This window comes from Hemiscyllium ocellatum, chromosome 1 (assembly GCF_020745735.1).
Source record: "Hemiscyllium ocellatum isolate sHemOce1 chromosome 1, sHemOce1.pat.X.cur, whole genome shotgun sequence".
Classification (NCBI taxonomy): domain Eukaryota; kingdom Metazoa; phylum Chordata; class Chondrichthyes; order Orectolobiformes; family Hemiscylliidae; genus Hemiscyllium; species Hemiscyllium ocellatum.
Genome location: NC_083401.1, coordinates 21229608 through 21246252, shown reverse-complemented (window position 1 = coordinate 21246252; position 16645 = coordinate 21229608). Strand labels below are relative to the sequence as shown.

General features: G+C 42.9%; 1 protein-coding gene across 2 annotated transcripts; it reads right to left on the bottom strand.

Moving 5' to 3' along the window:
• Positions 1-7561: 7561 nt before the first annotated feature.
• LOC132817761 (attractin-like) lies at positions 7562-16309 on the bottom strand. Of its 2 annotated transcripts, none has more exons than XM_060828279.1 (2): positions 16018-16309; positions 7562-7772 (listed from the first exon to the last, which is right to left on the bottom strand). In XM_060828279.1, exons 1-2 carry the CDS (start codon positions 16269-16271, stop codon positions 7703-7705), a joined length of 324 nt encoding a protein of 107 aa, XP_060684262.1. In that variant the 5' UTR covers positions 16272-16309; the 3' UTR covers positions 7562-7702. The 2 variants fall into 2 exon arrangements, with proteins under 2 accessions (XP_060684262.1, XP_060684263.1); XM_060828280.1 differs by lacking the exon at positions 7562-7772 and adding an exon at positions 10941-11065.
• Positions 16310-16645: the final 336 nt, after the last annotated feature.

Here is a 16645-nt window from a genome sequence, read left to right as displayed (position 1 = left end):
TAATTTTATTTAAGCAATTAAAGCATTTTTCACCCCCAAAACAGAGTAACCAATCTAAAACACTGAGTTATTTCTAAGAATTAACTGACAATGAATAAATCCAAGGAAATGATAAAACTTTTAAGTATCATAAAAACAGAAGATAAAAGGTTTCTTTCAGAGACGACCTTGAGTCATGAGGTTGAAATTGACACCAAAATAAGTGTATTATTGAGCTATTTGGATCAATTTGGAGAGTAGCATCAAAGATACATATTGTCTGACAGGATCTTAACTTTGTTTTGTGAATGTAGTGCCAATCAATCGGATTGATTTGTCCTGGATGGTGTCAAGTTTCTTGAGTGTTATTGGAATTGCACTCATCCAGGCAAGTGAGGAGTATTCCATCAGACTCCTGACTTGTGCCTTATAGACGGTAGACAGGCTTTGGGGAATCAGGAGGTGAGGTACTTGCTGCAAGGTTCCTATCCTCTGTCGTGCACTTGTAGTGACTATGTTTATGTGGTGACTCAAGGATGTTGATATTTGGGGAATCAGCAACACCATTGAACGTGCGATGATTGGACTGTTTCTTATTGGAGACGGTCATTGCCTGGCACGTGTTTGGTGCAAATGTTATTTGCCACCTGTCAGCCTGGATATTGTTCAGATCTGGTTGAACATTTGAACATGGATTGCTCTTCAGGATCTAAGGACTGGTGAATAGTGTTCAACATTGTCTGAACATCAGCAAGCATCCCCACTTCTGACTTTATAATGGAGGGAAGATATTGGTGAAGCAGTTGAAGATGGTTGGGCCTATGACACGAGCCTGAGGAAGTCCTGCAGAGATATCCTGGAGCTGAGATGATTGACCTTCAACAACCACAACCATCTTTGTAAGTGGCAGGTATGATTCCTGTCAGTGGAGAGTTTGCCCCCGATACGCATTGATTCCAGTTTTGCTTGGGCTGTTTGATGCCACCCTCCATTAAATAGGGTTGAATCCCTGGTATGATGGTAACGGTTTAGTGGGGAATATGTTAGGCCATGGAGCTGCAGATCGCTCTGGAATAAAATTCTGCTGCTGTTGATGGCCCACAGTGTCTCATAAATGCCCAGTTGTGAGTTGCTAAATCTGTTCAAAGTCTTGTCTCATTTAGCCTAGAGATTCTAAATGTGTGCCCACACAAGGACTGTGTGGTAGTTGCTCTTATTGATACTGTCATGAACGGATGAACCTGCAGCTGGCAGATGAGTAAGGATGAGGTCAAGTATGTTATTCTTTCTTGTTTGATCCCTCACCACCTGCCAGCAGACCCAGTCTAGCAGCTATGATCTTTCAGACCTGACCAGCTCGATCACTCTTGGTGGTGGACATTGAAATCCCCGAGAGTAGATCTTGAGCCCTTGCCATCTATAGTGCTTCCCCCAGCTGTTGTTCAAAATGGAGGAGTGTTGATTCATCATCCAAGTGAGGATGGCATGTGATAATCAGCAGGAGGTTTCCATACAGGCAAACCTGCTCCTCAGATGCTGCCTGACCGGCTGTGCTTTTCCAGTACCACTCTAATTTAGACTCTGATTTCCAGCACCTGCAGTCTTCACTTTTGCCAAGAAGGTTTCCATACTCATGTTTAACCTGAAGCCATGAGACTTCATGGAAGATGAGTCAATGTTGAAGATTCTCTGGGCTACTCTCTCCTGACTCTATACCATTGTGTCGCCACGTCTGCTGGGTTTGTCTTACCGATGGGACAGGAATTATCCTGCGATGGTAATGGTGCCATCTGGGACTTTGTAAGGTACCACACTGTGAGTATGACTATGTCAGGCTATTGCTGTGAGACAGCTCTCTCAATTTTGGCAGAAGCCCCCAAATGTTAGTAAGGACAAATTTGCAGAATTCAAAGAAATGTTTCTGCCATTGTCGTTTCCAGTGCCTAGCTCGTTGCCTGGTGATCTAGAATCTAGAATCCCTACTATGTGGAAACAGGCCCTTCGGCCCAAGTCCACACTGACTCTCTGAAGAGTAACCCATCCAGATCCATTTCCCCTACCTAATGTACCTAACCTATACATCCCTAAAGACTATGGGCAATTTAGCATGGCCAATTCACCCTAACCTGCACATCTTTAGACTGTGGGAGGAAACCAGAGCACCCAGAAGAAACCCACACTGACACAGGGAGAATGTGCAACCTCCACACAGGCAGTCACCCAAAGCTGGATTTGAACCCAATCCCTGGTGCTGAGGCAGCAGAGCTGACTATATGTTTTTTTGCACAGGCACCCATTCTCACCGATGTCTATGTCATGTGTAGATTTTAGTAGGATGAAGGGCTTATGCCCGAAACGTCGAATTTCCTGTTCCTTGGATGCTGCCTAACCTGCTGTGCTTTAACCAGCAACACATTTTCAGCTGAACCCTAATGGACTTCATTCTTTGACCTTAAAAGCCCACTTCAATAGCTGATGCATTGGTTTTAATTGTCCAAAATTCTTGAGATTCTGAAAAGGTTACTTTGAGTTGGAGAACAGTGAGGGTAATTCCTTTATTCAAAAAGGGAGAAAGAAACTTACTGTCTTGTAAGCTTAATATGCTATCGGGAAAATATTAAAAATCATACAACACTAGGTTATAGTCCAAAAGGTTTAATTGGAAGCACACTAGCTTTCGGAGCGACGCTCCTTCATCAGGTGATAATATATTAGAAGCTATTATTAAAGATCTTACATCAGGACAATTAGGGCAAAAAAGTTAATGTAGTTGGGCAGATAGAATATGGTTTTATTGAAAGAAAATAATGTCAAATTAATTTACTGGAGTTGCTGAAACTAACAGATGTTGTGGGTAATAGGGAACCAACCACCCTCTGCTGGACAAGAAAACATGGCAGGTTGTGAATGAGAAATTTGAGCTTGTCTACATTTGAAAGGAAGGATAGAAATAAAAACTATTATTGAATGGAGAGAAGTTGCATTAGTCTGCAGTATAGAAGGGCCTGGATGCGATTCATGTATCTGGACAAATGTCGATATTCCTGTACAGCAAGTAATTAGGAAGGCAAATGGAACAATGCCATTTATTGCAAACCATATTAGGTAAATAGTATGGAAATGTTGCTTAATCTGCACAAAACCTTCATAGTGCACAGTTGTAGGAGTGGATGCGGTTTTGGTTTCCTTATTCAAGGAAGAAAACAATTGCATCAGCTGATCAGAGGAGGTTCATTTGATTGATTCTTCGGATGAAAAGATGATCTTACAAGGAATGATTGGGCTTATTGCTATTGGAGTTTAGAAGAATGAGTGATAATCATGTAGAAGTGCACAAGTTTTTGAGGGGATTCAATAAGACAGAAAATATTACAGAGAAAAATTAGAGAATACGTGTGAGCAAGATAGAAATATATATTTTAAAAAGAGATATATTTTGCCTTTGTAAAAGAGTCCAGAACTAGAACACCAAGTTTAAAATTAGAAATCTCCCACTTAATACTGAGGAAAGGAGACTTTTGTTTAGTTCAGGCGTTTTCTATTCTGTGAGATTGTCATCCCCACTAAACAGTGTAAACCAGTTTGTTGAAAACATTTAAGGTCAAGCTGGAAAGCTTTTTAATCAACAGGGAGGTCAAGTGTTACGTGGAGTGGAAGTGACACCCTAATTAGATTAGCCACAATCTTCTTGTATTATAGAAGACCTCATTGTCTATTCCTGCACTTTAATTCTTACATGCTCTTTCACCACAGAAAGGTACACAGGTTCCACTGTTGGCTATGGTTGGTAACACTGAGCAGAGAATCCTTATCTGGATCTCGGCTGGCTTGCAAAATGGCAAGACAACTGCCTCCAACTGACTAATGCAACTTCTCTCCATTCAATAATCGTTTTTTTTTCTAATTTTCCTGTCAAATGTAGACAAGCTCAAATTTCTCATTCACAACCTGCCATGTTTTCTTGCCCAGCAGAGGGTGGTTGGTTCCCTATTATCCACAACATCTGTTAGTTCCAGCAACTCCAGTAAATTAATTTGACATTATTTTCTTTCAATAAAACCATATTCTATCTGCCCAATTACATTTTTTGTCCTAATGTAAGATCTTTAATAATAGCTTCTAATATTTTCCCGATAGCACATTAAGCTTACAATTAGGGAAAGACATTTCTTGAAACTATCACTAAATACTGTTTCCTACATTGTGTTACCAGATCGAGATTGGACTATATTTGATACTGAATCATGAAATCCACCTATTAAAGCTTGAATCATGATATGCATGGGGTTTGTTTTGAAGTTGCAAATTGCTCAGTGGGTTGAACAGCAAAATTAACAACAACTGTTGCTTTTCATTTGAAAGGCACTTACCCATCATTCCAGATTTTTAAGCGGTAATATTCCAAATTTAATTTTCAGCTACAGCTGAGCTGTCCTAAAGACAACCTTAAAGGAATTTCATGAATCTGTTGGGACTGTAGAAATTCATATGAATCACAATACATTGGATTTTTCTTCAATTTAACTCAAAGTTTGTGCTATCTCAGATGTTTTGAATATTGAGTGAAAGGAGTATTCAACAAATGGCATAACATGAGGAAGCTCAGAGGAGAGGGCTCTAGTGGAGTCGTGACAGTGTCCCTATCTCTGGACCAGGCGACCTAGATTCAATGTCAACCTACTTTGGAAATCTGTAAATACACATCTGAAAAATTTCATTCATCCTATCCAACAACAGAGACATCATGTTAGCAGTACATCCAATAGTGCATAACTTTGGTCAGGCCACAGCTGTAGTGCTGTGCATACTCTAGTGACTGCACTACAGGAAGAATGGGATTACACTGCAGGGAGTGCAGAGGAGATTCAAAAGGATGTTGTCTGAGATTGAGCACTTTAGCTGTGAGAAAAGGCTGGGTAAGCTTGGGTTGTTTGCTTTGGAGCAGAGAAGCCCGAGGGGGAGAACCTGACAAAGGTGTGTAAGATTATGAGGGGTGTGAACAGGGTCGATAGAAAGCAGCTGCTCCTCTTAAAGGACCAAAAACAACTTTTAAAGTGAAAGGCAAGAGATTGAGAGATTTAAGGAAAGGTTTTTTTTGAAAACCAGAGACTCGGTATGGCAGGGAAAGCGGTCTTGAGTGCACTGGCTGGAAGGGTCCTTGATGTGCATTTGGAATGTCATAATATTCAAGGTTGGGCTTACCGCTGGAAGTTGGGATAATTGTAGATTTAGTGTAGCTTTGGCTGTAGAGACGTGATGGGCTGATGGCCTTCTTCTGTACTGTATGATTCAATTATCGGACAGGTACCATTCATTTTGTATGTGAGATCAGTCTGATGGACTCTACACAATGTGGGGATTGCAATGGAAACAATTCATTGAAGCTGTACAAATCCCAATATGTACATTGTTGAATTTTTTAAAATTTTTGGTTTGGAGCTGTGAGCGGAGAACTGCATGTGGTCTTTGAGCTGTGTGTTTCTTTTAAAAACACACCAATATTTACTTATAAGACTTGGCTGGAAGTTACTTACAGGTTGATTCTTGTTCAACAAATGCTGTAGATCTTTCAGTTGCAAACGTGCATTACATCCCAACAGGTGGTAGATATTTGGATATTAACTAGGGAACTAAGAACTTCCCTATTCACATAGAAATTGGTGCCTTTCACTTACAAAATGTGGGGGAATAAAGAAAACAAAGTTTGAATTGTTTTTGTTTAGAGGTTTGATTGCTCCCTGGTTATTCTCCACTATCAATTTATTGCAAGGATCTCATTCATAAATTAATATTTCTTGGAACATAACGAAAGCCATTTGGATTGATCGGTGACTTTAGAAATCAAGAAAGATACAATCCCATGTGCCTGTGAGATTATGAATCATAGAGACTGCTTTAGCAAATTACCCAGGTATATTACTTATTTTTCCTTTTAATTTTTCCTTTAATAAAAAGAAAGGAAGTACAACAGACTGCTCCAATGCAAAGGTAAAATTGAATTTGGAATGGAGTGCACTAAGCCAATGGAAATATGCATCAGGAAGGTTAGAGGTAAATCCATTACTCACGGAAACTGACTAAAAATGCTGAACTATACTGGGCCTACATAGCATCTCATAGATAACATTCATTGGGCATACATGGTGCCACTAAAACAAAACTCAACCATGGAAATTGCTAAATTCAAAAAATAGATTCAGAAAATGGTGACTTGTCCACATTCATGCTGCTTCTCTGAATCATGGCAATGTTATTCCTTCAGCAGCATATTTGTAAATAAGTTTCAAAGTCAAACAAGCAAGTAAGCAAGGAATTGATATTAAGTTGTAGGCTGTGCATCATCTTTGCGAATCCTTCAGTCTACATGGAAATGTCAAAGAACTAGTCAGAGTAATTCACTCAACAATTTGACAATCATGCTGCACAAAATTCTATTCGTTCATAGTATGTGGCATTGCTGGCAAGGATAACATTTATTGCCCCTTCCCAATTGCCCTTCAATTAGCCTGGTTTTCTGAACTACTAGTCCATTCACGCAATCGGCCATAAGCAACACATTATGTATTGTTGACAGACCACACACGCAAGGACAAGATGCGCTACAATGACAACTCCTCTCAGTCTACGTATAGGTATATCACATGGACGCCAGTGGTACGAGTTTGCAACTCACCATCGTCACAGGACCACGAGATGGGAAATATACCCTAGACTCGTCAGTTACATCCACATCCTATACAAATAGTTTACAAAGCATGTACATGTCAAGGTAGGTCATTACTGTTAACAAGTCTAACAAATACTTTTGTAGCTTGCTTTTGAATAAGACTGTGCAGTCATACTTAGCAGTACATCCAATAGATACAAATCTGCAATAATCGTTAACTTAGGTTCGTCAATATAACAACTTTGTTTAGAATGATGACATCCATTGTAAACTTCTTTTATTTTAAAGGACTAAACATCTTCACTGGATGCTAATTGTGGCAGGATAGCTGATAGAGGAGTTTGAACTCTGCAAATAACTCTTCCTGTTTAATATGGAACACAAGAACATCAAAATTGAAGCTATTGCCAGGACAAAGCTTTGCTTTGGGAGAGGAAATTAGTAGGCAAATTTGCTGTGTTTGGGAGTTCTCTTTATTATACTGTCAAGACACTTCCACATTTTCAACTATTTGAGTTTAAAAGTGTGATTTGTGCTTCAGGTGGAAATTGCTTGTGTGGTCTTGTATTGAAATAGTATAGCAGTTCACCAACACCTTGATGGCAACTGGGATGGCCAGAAAATGGTGGTCCAGCCAATGAAAACCATAACCCATTGAACATAAAAGATCAAATTGATAAAACAAAAACCTGCATACCTGAGACCATGAAGAGCATCATGCGCGAAGTATATCAGATGCCCTGAAAGTACTGTGCCCAATCTTGTTCTGCAGAAATGCTTACTCTATTATCTTATCTACTGTGTTAATTTCCTTCAGAGTCATGCAAATTTCAATGAGATTCCATCTCATTCTTTGAAACTTCAGAAAATAAGTCACAATTTACTCCATCATAGAAGCAATTAGTGATCCTTTACTGTTCCACCTCCAATGCAAATACGCTCTTCTGTAAGTATGGAAACTAAACATAGTACTCCAGACGTGGTCCCACCAAAGCTCTGAACAATTGTTTCGCGAGGTACCTTCATCCTGGCACTTCAATTCCCTTTCAGTGAAGGTCAACATGTCTCTTCCCTTTCTAATTGCTTGCTGTACCTGTAAGTTAGCTTTTTTGTGATCCAAGTCCTACTAAACAGCAACATTTACAAATAAGGTGGACAATTAGTTTATTAGAAAAATCAATATGAGAGATGCTAAATTGTAATGCCAATACAAATTTTATAAGTAATCACAATTACCTAACATTAAAAAAAATTTGAAATAAAAGGATGGCATAATTATGATCAGTTCAGTACAAATTATTGCAATTCAATGCAGAACACAGTTAATATAGTAAAAATAAAAAGTCTATAGTTCACACATTACCAGGTTATATTTATTGAATTTTCAGTTAGTTACAAACAGGTTTATGAATTTTATAAAGTTGAGACAACTGTCTCGTACTCTATTTCCTCCTGCAAGCCCTTCAACTTCTAATGCACCATACCTTTTGTGTAGTTGTGGCAACAGATGTTGGATTCCAGAGTGTGAGGGAAATTCAGGTAAGGTTTATTGACTTTTCAGTTGTTTGATTATGTTTGCATAGCTTTGGAAAACATAAATCCAGAATCAGTTTCAGGCACATAGCTTTTTAAAAACTGTTTTGCTCTTCAATTCTTACAATGAAGGTCCACAACACACAGTTGTCCATATAGTTGTCCATTCGCTTAGCTTCTCTCTTTTTCTGTGCAGTTCACTTCACAGCTTACATCTGTCTAGCTTTGCATCAACAGCAAGTTAAAATATTTGTCTCTTCATTAAAGTCATTCCTGTAGATTACAAATAGCTGAGGCACCAGCAGATTCCTGTAGTTCTTTACCAGCTACAGCCTGACAATTTGAAAATTTCCAGATTATCTGCCATTGCTGATTGAATTTGGAATGGTTGACTACTGCCCAGAAATCTTGTTATTCCTACTCTTCACTTCCTGTCTGTTTCCAGAGCCTGCTATTCACGTTAACTAACATATCAACATACCTCCATGAGACCTTACCTTCCATATTAACTTCCTGTGATACCTTATTGAATGCCACTTGGAAATCCAAGTTCACTACAATCTACCGTTTTCCCGTGATTGACTCAACGAGTTACATTCTCAAAATACTTCAATAAATTTGTCAAACAATATTTTCCTTTCAAAGAAACATGATTACTTTGACTTATAACTCTGAGAAGTTTATGAAGGATACCTTTTGAGATTTCAAGCTTTTCCCAATGACATTCAAATACTGAAAAGTGACTGCAGCAACATCCTCCACCAATACAATGCACTGCAGCAACTCACCAAGTCACCTTCCAAATCCACAAAACTGGACAACATAAAACAACAGGAATTACATATATAGGAATGCCAGCACCTGTAAGATCCCCTCAAATTCACACTAATATGACTGGGAACATTCCTTCACTGTTGTTTGATGAAAATCTGGAACTACTTTCCGAACACCACTTGCACTACGTGGACTGCATAAGCCAAGATAGCACATCGTCACATTCTCAAGTGAGATAGAGATGAGCAGCAAATGCTACTCTTGCTCACAATAATCACCCGAAGAATTAATGATGTCAGTGTTCCTGGCAAGGTTACAATTTATTGCTCCATCTCTACATTGTCATTCAGAATAGAACAGATTACTGCAAGGACGTGTACCGACAACTGACCAACCAGGAACACTACAGGTAACTACCAGCTGATCCGACCAAAGAACACACCCGAGAATTAAACACACTGATCAGAACTTTGGATCCGGTCCTTCAGAGTTCCCTACGTGCCCTCATCCCACGTACTTCTCGTGTAGGCGACTTCTACTGCCTCCAAAGGTACACAAAGTCAACACACCGGGACGTCCCATCGTGTCGGGCAATGGGACCCTATGTGAGAATCTCTCGGGCTATGTGGAAGGCATCTTGAAACTTATTGTACAGGGGATCCCCAGCTTCTGTCACAACACTATGGATTTCTTACCGAAAGCTAGCGTGCTTCCAATTAAACCTATTGGACTATAACCTGGTGTTGTGAGATTTTTTTTAACTCTCTACATGATGGATGCCTTGCTGTGTCATTTATTATAGCTTTGGTATTGTTTTCAGAAAGCAGAAAAGGAATGAGGCTGTTGACTTGCTCACTGAGCTGGCAAGTTTGTTCATAGATGTTTCGTCACCATTCCACTAACATCATCAGTGAGACTCTGATGAAGCGCTGATGTTCTGTGCCATTTGCTATGTGTGTGTTTGGGTCTGCTAGAGCTTGTGGTGTCATAAATAGAATACTTTTCATTCACTTGTGGGACATGGACATCACTATTACTGGCATTTTTTCTCCATCCCTAGCTGCTCAAGGTGTTAATCCTTTATTATTTTCTTCTCTGAAAAGAGGAGCAGATTTGAATAAAAATCTCAACTTTTTATCCAACAACTGCCAAATGACCAAGGGATGCTCACAACTTCTCTCTTCAACATTATTCCTTTTGAATCTAATCTTGACATTCCACTGTAGAAGTTGTAATGGGATTTTGACAAAAGGATTTTTGTTGTGAACTACTAATTGAGGTGAAGGAGCAGGACTACAGCTTTCAAGGATTAAAATCAAATTTGGTGATGGGGATTACACTTCGAAAAGATTTAAAGATTGAAATTAACCATCCTGGAACCTCTTACTCCCTGGATTAACTGAAATGTTATCGGCTTGTTCCCATCTCCACACCACATTCTTGTCAAAATCATGGTAATCATCTTACAAAGGAACAAAGGTGCCTCAATTCATACAACTAATAGCACTTCAGGCTCAAGTCGGCAAAACAAATCAATGCCCTTTCATGAGCAGTTATACAGTGACCACATTCACATTCATGTTATTCCTCTATTCTTCCTCGGCGCAAACTTCCAGATAACTGCTCCACCAATTTTCCACTCAAAGTCATCTCTCGCTTTTCAAGATACTCGAGCAGACAAGTAAGATACAAAATAAAGAGTATGAAATAAAATAAAATCCCAACATAAGGAATATAAGCTTCAGAGAACATGAACCATCAAATAAAACTTGATTGTTCAGTGCAGACTTCAAAATAATTCAGTTATAATTATGAACAATGTTGCATTTATTAGTCTGAAACTGGAACCAAGCCAGGCATGTGACAAGCCACAATACGCCTGTACCAGTGTGTGCTAGACTCCCCCAAATAACGCACACGACTGCACTATTTGAAACCTTTATTTGTAAGCTGTGTATTTTCTGAAAAAAAACTGATAAATGGACAAGTGAAATTTTTATTTGTGTTCTCTGTTTTCAGGTAATTTGATATTCTAAAAAAAAGTGAAGTACTGCCAATACTAAAGATGTGAATAAGAACAGTGATTGAGAAACTTATCAGATCTGGTCGCATCTGTGGGGAGAGAGAAGCAGAATTAACATGGAGTCCCTTAGGATTTCCTATAATCAATAGATATCCTGAATACATAAGCACCTCTCAATGACCTTGTATTAGAAAATGCTGCCATGTAACCAATATTTTAAAAACATTAGAAAGTGGAATTAAGTCACACTTTCAGTAGCTTTTTGGATCATCACTGGGCGCAGTACAATCTGGGCAACACACATCAAATCACAAAAGCAGCAGCTTCTCAAAAGCACAAGTCAGAGGTTTATGGCGACTCAATCTGAGATGACTTTGGTGGCTTGGGCACATCCAGTGTGATGGAAGATCGTCGCATACCTAAGGATGTTCTGAACAGCAAGGTAGCCAGAGTCAGACAAGGAGTCTCCACTTCAAGTGTGTAGGCAAAGGGAACAGAAAGGCATTAAGTCGGAGTCACACCAGTGGATGATGACGACCATGAACCTATGGTCCAGCAATGATGTTTGGTGGCAGAATGACAAATATCAAGCCCCAATGATAACTACTAGCCACTTCAAGTGGGACCTGCCAAGAATTTGCTTCACACAGCTTGGACCCTTCATTTGCAGAAGCGCATCACACAAACTTATCCTTTCTAAATTGGACAGAAGGGATGGGGATTAGAATACAGAGGGAAACAAGCAGATTTGGAGAGGTGGGAGGGTATGGGCTGAGTAAACAAGCCCACTGCACAGCTGGGAAGCAGATGTGTGGAGTTTGGGCGAATGCAGTCACCTTGAGAAAGGGCAGAGAAAACTGAAGCCAAGTGGCGAAGGAGATTATTTTGGGCCTCTGGCTGGGGACAGGACAGGGGTGGAAACAAAACTGCCTACGGAAAGGAACAAAAGCAGAAATTGCTGGAAAAACTCAGCAGATCTGACAGCATCTGTGAAGAGAAATCAGAGAAAATGTTTCAGGGCCAGTGATCCTTCTTCAAAACTGAATGGGTAAGAAAATGCAGTTTGAGGAAGGGGGGAATAGACTAGCTAGCAACAATGAGGGTAGATGCAGAGAAGCACTGAGATTGAGCTGAGCAAGGCTGTGGTGGGACTCCTGTTAGGGTGAAGGACAGACTGTTAGTTGTAGGGAATGCTGGATGACTGAAGAAACTGAGGGTTTGGTTAAGAAAAGGAAGGAAGCATGCAAAGTATAGACAGGATAGATCAAGTGAATTCTGGATTAGTGGTGCTGGAAGAGCACAGCAGTTCAGGCAGCATCCGAGGAAAAGTAAAATCGACGTTTCGGGCAAAAGCCCTTCATCAGGAATAAAGGCAGAGAGCCTGAAGCGTGGAGAGATAAGTTAGAGGAGGTTGGGGTGGGGAGAAAGTAGCATAGTAGGTGAGTGGGGGAGGGGATGAAGGTGATAGGTCGGGGGCGGGGGGGGAGAGAGGGTGGAGTGGATAGGTGGAAAAGAAGATAGGCAGGTAGGACAGGTCATGGGGACAGTGCTGAGCTGGAAATTTGAAACTAGGGTGAGGTGGGGGAAGGGGTAATGAGGAGACTGTTGAAGTCCACATTGATGCCCTGGGGTTGAAGTGTTCCGAGGTGGAAGATGAGGCGTTCTTCCTCCAGGCGTCTGGTGGTGAGGGAGCGGCGGTGAAGAAGGCCCAGAACCTCCATGTCCTTGGCAGAGTGGGAGGGGGAGTTGAAATGTTGGGCCACAGGGCGGTGTGGTTGATTGGTGTGGGTGTCCCAGAGATGTTCCCTAAAGCGCTCTGCTAGGAGGTGCCCAGTCTCCCCAATGTAGAGGAGACCGCATTAGAAGCAACGGATACAATAAATGATATTAGCGGACGTGCAGGTAAAACTTTGATGGATGTTGAAGGCTCCTTTAGGGCTTTGGATGGAGGTGAGGGAGGAGGTGTGGGCACAGGTTTTACAGTTCCTACGGTGGCAGGGGAAGGTGCCAGGATGGGAGGGTGGGTTGTAGGGGGGTGTGGACCTGACCAGATAGTCACAGAGGGAACGGTCTTTGCGGAAGGCGGAAAGGGGTGGGGAGGGAAATATATCCCTGGTGGTGGGGTCTCCTGAGAAGAGTATAAAGGAGCATACTTAAGAGGGAAATCAGGAGGGCAAAAAGGGGACACAAGATAGCTTTGACAAATAGAATCAAGGACAATCCAAAGAGTTTTTACAAATACATTAAGGACAAATGGGTAACTAGGGAGAGAATAGGGCCCCTCAAAGATCCTGAAGAAGGGCTTATGCCCGAAACATCGAACCTCCTGTTCCTTGGATGCTGCCTGACCTGCTGCCCTTTTCCAGCAACACATTTTCAGCCCCTCAAAGATCAGCAAGGCGGCCTTTGTGTGGAGCCACAGAAAATGGGAGAGATATTTAGTATTTACTGTGTAAAAGGATTTGGAAGATATAGAATGTAGGAAAGTAGTCCAGATTACAGAGGAGGAAGTGCTGGATGTCTTGAAACGGGTAAAGGTGGATAAATCCCCAGGACCTGATCAGGTGTACCCGAGAACTCTGTGGGAAGCTAGAGAAGTGATTGCTGGGCCTCTTGCTGAGACATTTGTATCATCAATAGTCACAGGTGAGGTGCCAGAAGACTGGAGGTTGGCTAACGTGGTGTCACTGTTTACGAAGGGTGGTAAGGACAAGCCAGGGAACTATAGACCGGTGAGCCTGACGTCGGTGATAGGCAAGTTGTTGGAGGGAATCCTGAGGGACAGGATGTACATGTATTTGGAAAGGCAAGGACTGAGTCGGGATAGTCAACATGGCTTTGTGCGGGGAAATCATGTCTCACAAACTTGATTGAGTTTTTTGAGGAAGTAACAAAGAGGATTGATGAGGGCAGAGCTGTAGAAGTGATGTATGTGGACTTCAGTAAGGCATTTGACAAGGTTCCCCATGAGAGACTGATAAGCAAGGTTAGATATCATGGAATAAAGGGAGAAATAGCCATTTGGATTCAGAACTGGCTCAAAGGTAGAAGACAGAGGGTGGTGGTAGAGGGTTGTTTTTCAGACTGGAGGCCTGTGACCAGTGGAGTGCCACATGTATTGGTGTTGAGTCCTCTACATTTTGTCATTTACATAAATGATATGGATGGGAGCTTAAGAGGTACAGTTAGTAAGTTTGCAGATGACACCAAAATTGGAGGTGTAGTGAACAGCGAAGAGGGTTACCTCAGATTACAACAGGATCTTGACCAGATGGGCAAATGGGCTGAGAAGCGGCAGACGGGAGTTTAATTCAGATAAATGTGAGGTGCTGCATTTTGGGAAAGCAAATCTTAGCAGGACTTATACACTTAATAGTATACACTTATACAATTAAGAGACCTTGGAGTGCAGGTTCATAGCTCCTTGAAAGTGGAGTCGCAGGTAGATAGGATAGCAAAGAAGGCGTTTGGTATGCTTTCCATTAACGGTCAGGGTATTGAGTACAGGAGTTGGGAGGTCATGTTGCACTGTACAGGACATTGGTTAGGCCACTTTTGGAATATTGCGTGCAATTCTGGCCTCCTTCAGAGGGTGGTACATGTATGGAATGTGGTGGATGCTGGTACAATTGCAACTTTTAAGAGGCATTTGGATGGGTATATGAATCAGAAGGGTTGGGCTGGCTACCGGCAGGTGGGGACTTGATTGGGTTGGTATATCTGGTCAGCATGGACGGGTTGGACTGAATGTCTGTTTCCATGCAGCACATCTCTATGACTGACAGGATCTGGAAAATCAGGATGATAAAGAGAAACTATAAACAGTGGTAATGGCAGTGGGTGTGGGGGTGTGTGGGTTGGGGGGGGGGGGAAGAGAGAAGGGTAGTCACATTGTGGTGGAGAGAGTACATAAGAGGGGAGTGGGTCTCAACGAGCAGATGGAGGGAAGGTGGGATGGGTATTGGATGATACCGAAGGCAGCTAGTGAGGTGGTTGTGAGAGATGTTGATGGTAGATGGTGAAGTTGGAAGAGGATGTGTTGAGGATGGACACAAGAGTGGAGAGGAGTGTTGAGGGGTCAGGGGTAAGTGTAATATACTGGCATGGGGGTCAGAGAAGGTGTGGGGGGTAGGATCGGGCATGAGGGTCAGAGTGGAAGTTGAAGAGAGTGAGAGGATCAGGTTGGAATGGGCATGGGGGTTGAGGCAGGTGTGGGGGTCAACGTGGGCTTAAGGTTCAGGCTGGTGGTTTAAATGGTGGGAGTGAGAGAGATTCTAGGGTATGGGTGGTGCTGATGAGGGAGTTATTAGGGCATGGAATGAAAGTGATGGGGGTTTAGAGTGGGGATGGTGAGGTGGGTCTTTGGACAGGGGTGATGGTGGTGGGGGATTTAGAGCACGGGTGATGGTAATGGTGTCCAGGGAGGTGGTGGGCGGGAATAAGGCAATGGTTGACAGCGGTAGTGTCGGGGTGATGATGGTAGCCAGGGTGTGGGGTAAAGGGCAGGCAGAGTTCGGGGAGGTGGGGTGGAGCAGTTTAGAGCAGGGTGTGATCGAGGGCTTATGGGTCAGTGGGGGTGAGGTGGGTTTAGAGGTCAGGGAGCGATCAGGGGGGCATGGAGGTCAGGGGGCGGATGCCAGGGGGTGGATTGGGGGGGGGGCGGTGTGGGGTCGGAGGGGCAGATTGGGTTTAGAGGTCAGGGGCGGGAGGGGGAAGTTAAAGGTGGGGATGGATAGGAGTGGATTAGAGGTCACAGGGCAGACAAGGTTTAAAGGTTAAAAGGCAGATGGGATAAGAAGTCAGGGGCTGGTCAGGTGGGAGCGTTACAGATCACTGGGAAGATGAGGGGTTACAGGTCAAGGGGCGGGTGGGGGATTGCCAGGTCAGGGGGTAAATGAGGGGTTATAGGTCAGGGGGCGGGTGGGGGATTGACAGGTCAGGGGGTAAATGAGGGGTTATAGGTCAGGGGGCGATGTGATTATAGGTTAGAGGTGATGTGGGTAAACCGTGGTCCCTGAGACCCTCCCAGCCCTAGACTCACTTGAACCTGCCGCCGCAGTGCTGACACAGCTCCCCGACCCAGCCGGCTTGACACACGCACTGTCCGCCCGCTGCGCTGCAGTTCCCGTGGACACACCGCTTCTCACATTCCTTGCCCTGGGCACCGGGCCACCCGCACACCGACACACACAGCACCAACATGACGCCCCACGTCAGGAATCTCCCAGAGCCGACAGCGACCGCCACCAGCCTCCCCCGGAGCCCGGAGCCGGTCCGTCGCTCCTCCGCCGCCATATTCTCAACTTTGGGCTCGAGCCGCAGACCGTCCCCGGGAGAAGGTGAAAAAAAACCCTCACACCGCCGGCACTGCGCCTGCGCAACTCCCACTGCCGTCTGAGCATGCGCGTCCGCTCCCCTCCGGCACATTCACACACTGAGCATGCGCGTTTTGCATTTAATTTTTTTTATTACAATCTTGTCACTTCTGCTGAGATTCGGTGAAATGTATTATTTTGTGTTCTATCCAGGCAAATCATACCTTTTGTAAGTCCATCCGGGTAACAGAACAGAATGCAGAATATAATGTTCCAGCTATAGAGAATGACTAGTGGTTAGCATTGCTGCCTCACAGCACCAGGGTTCCAGGTTCAATTCCACCTTTGGGCACC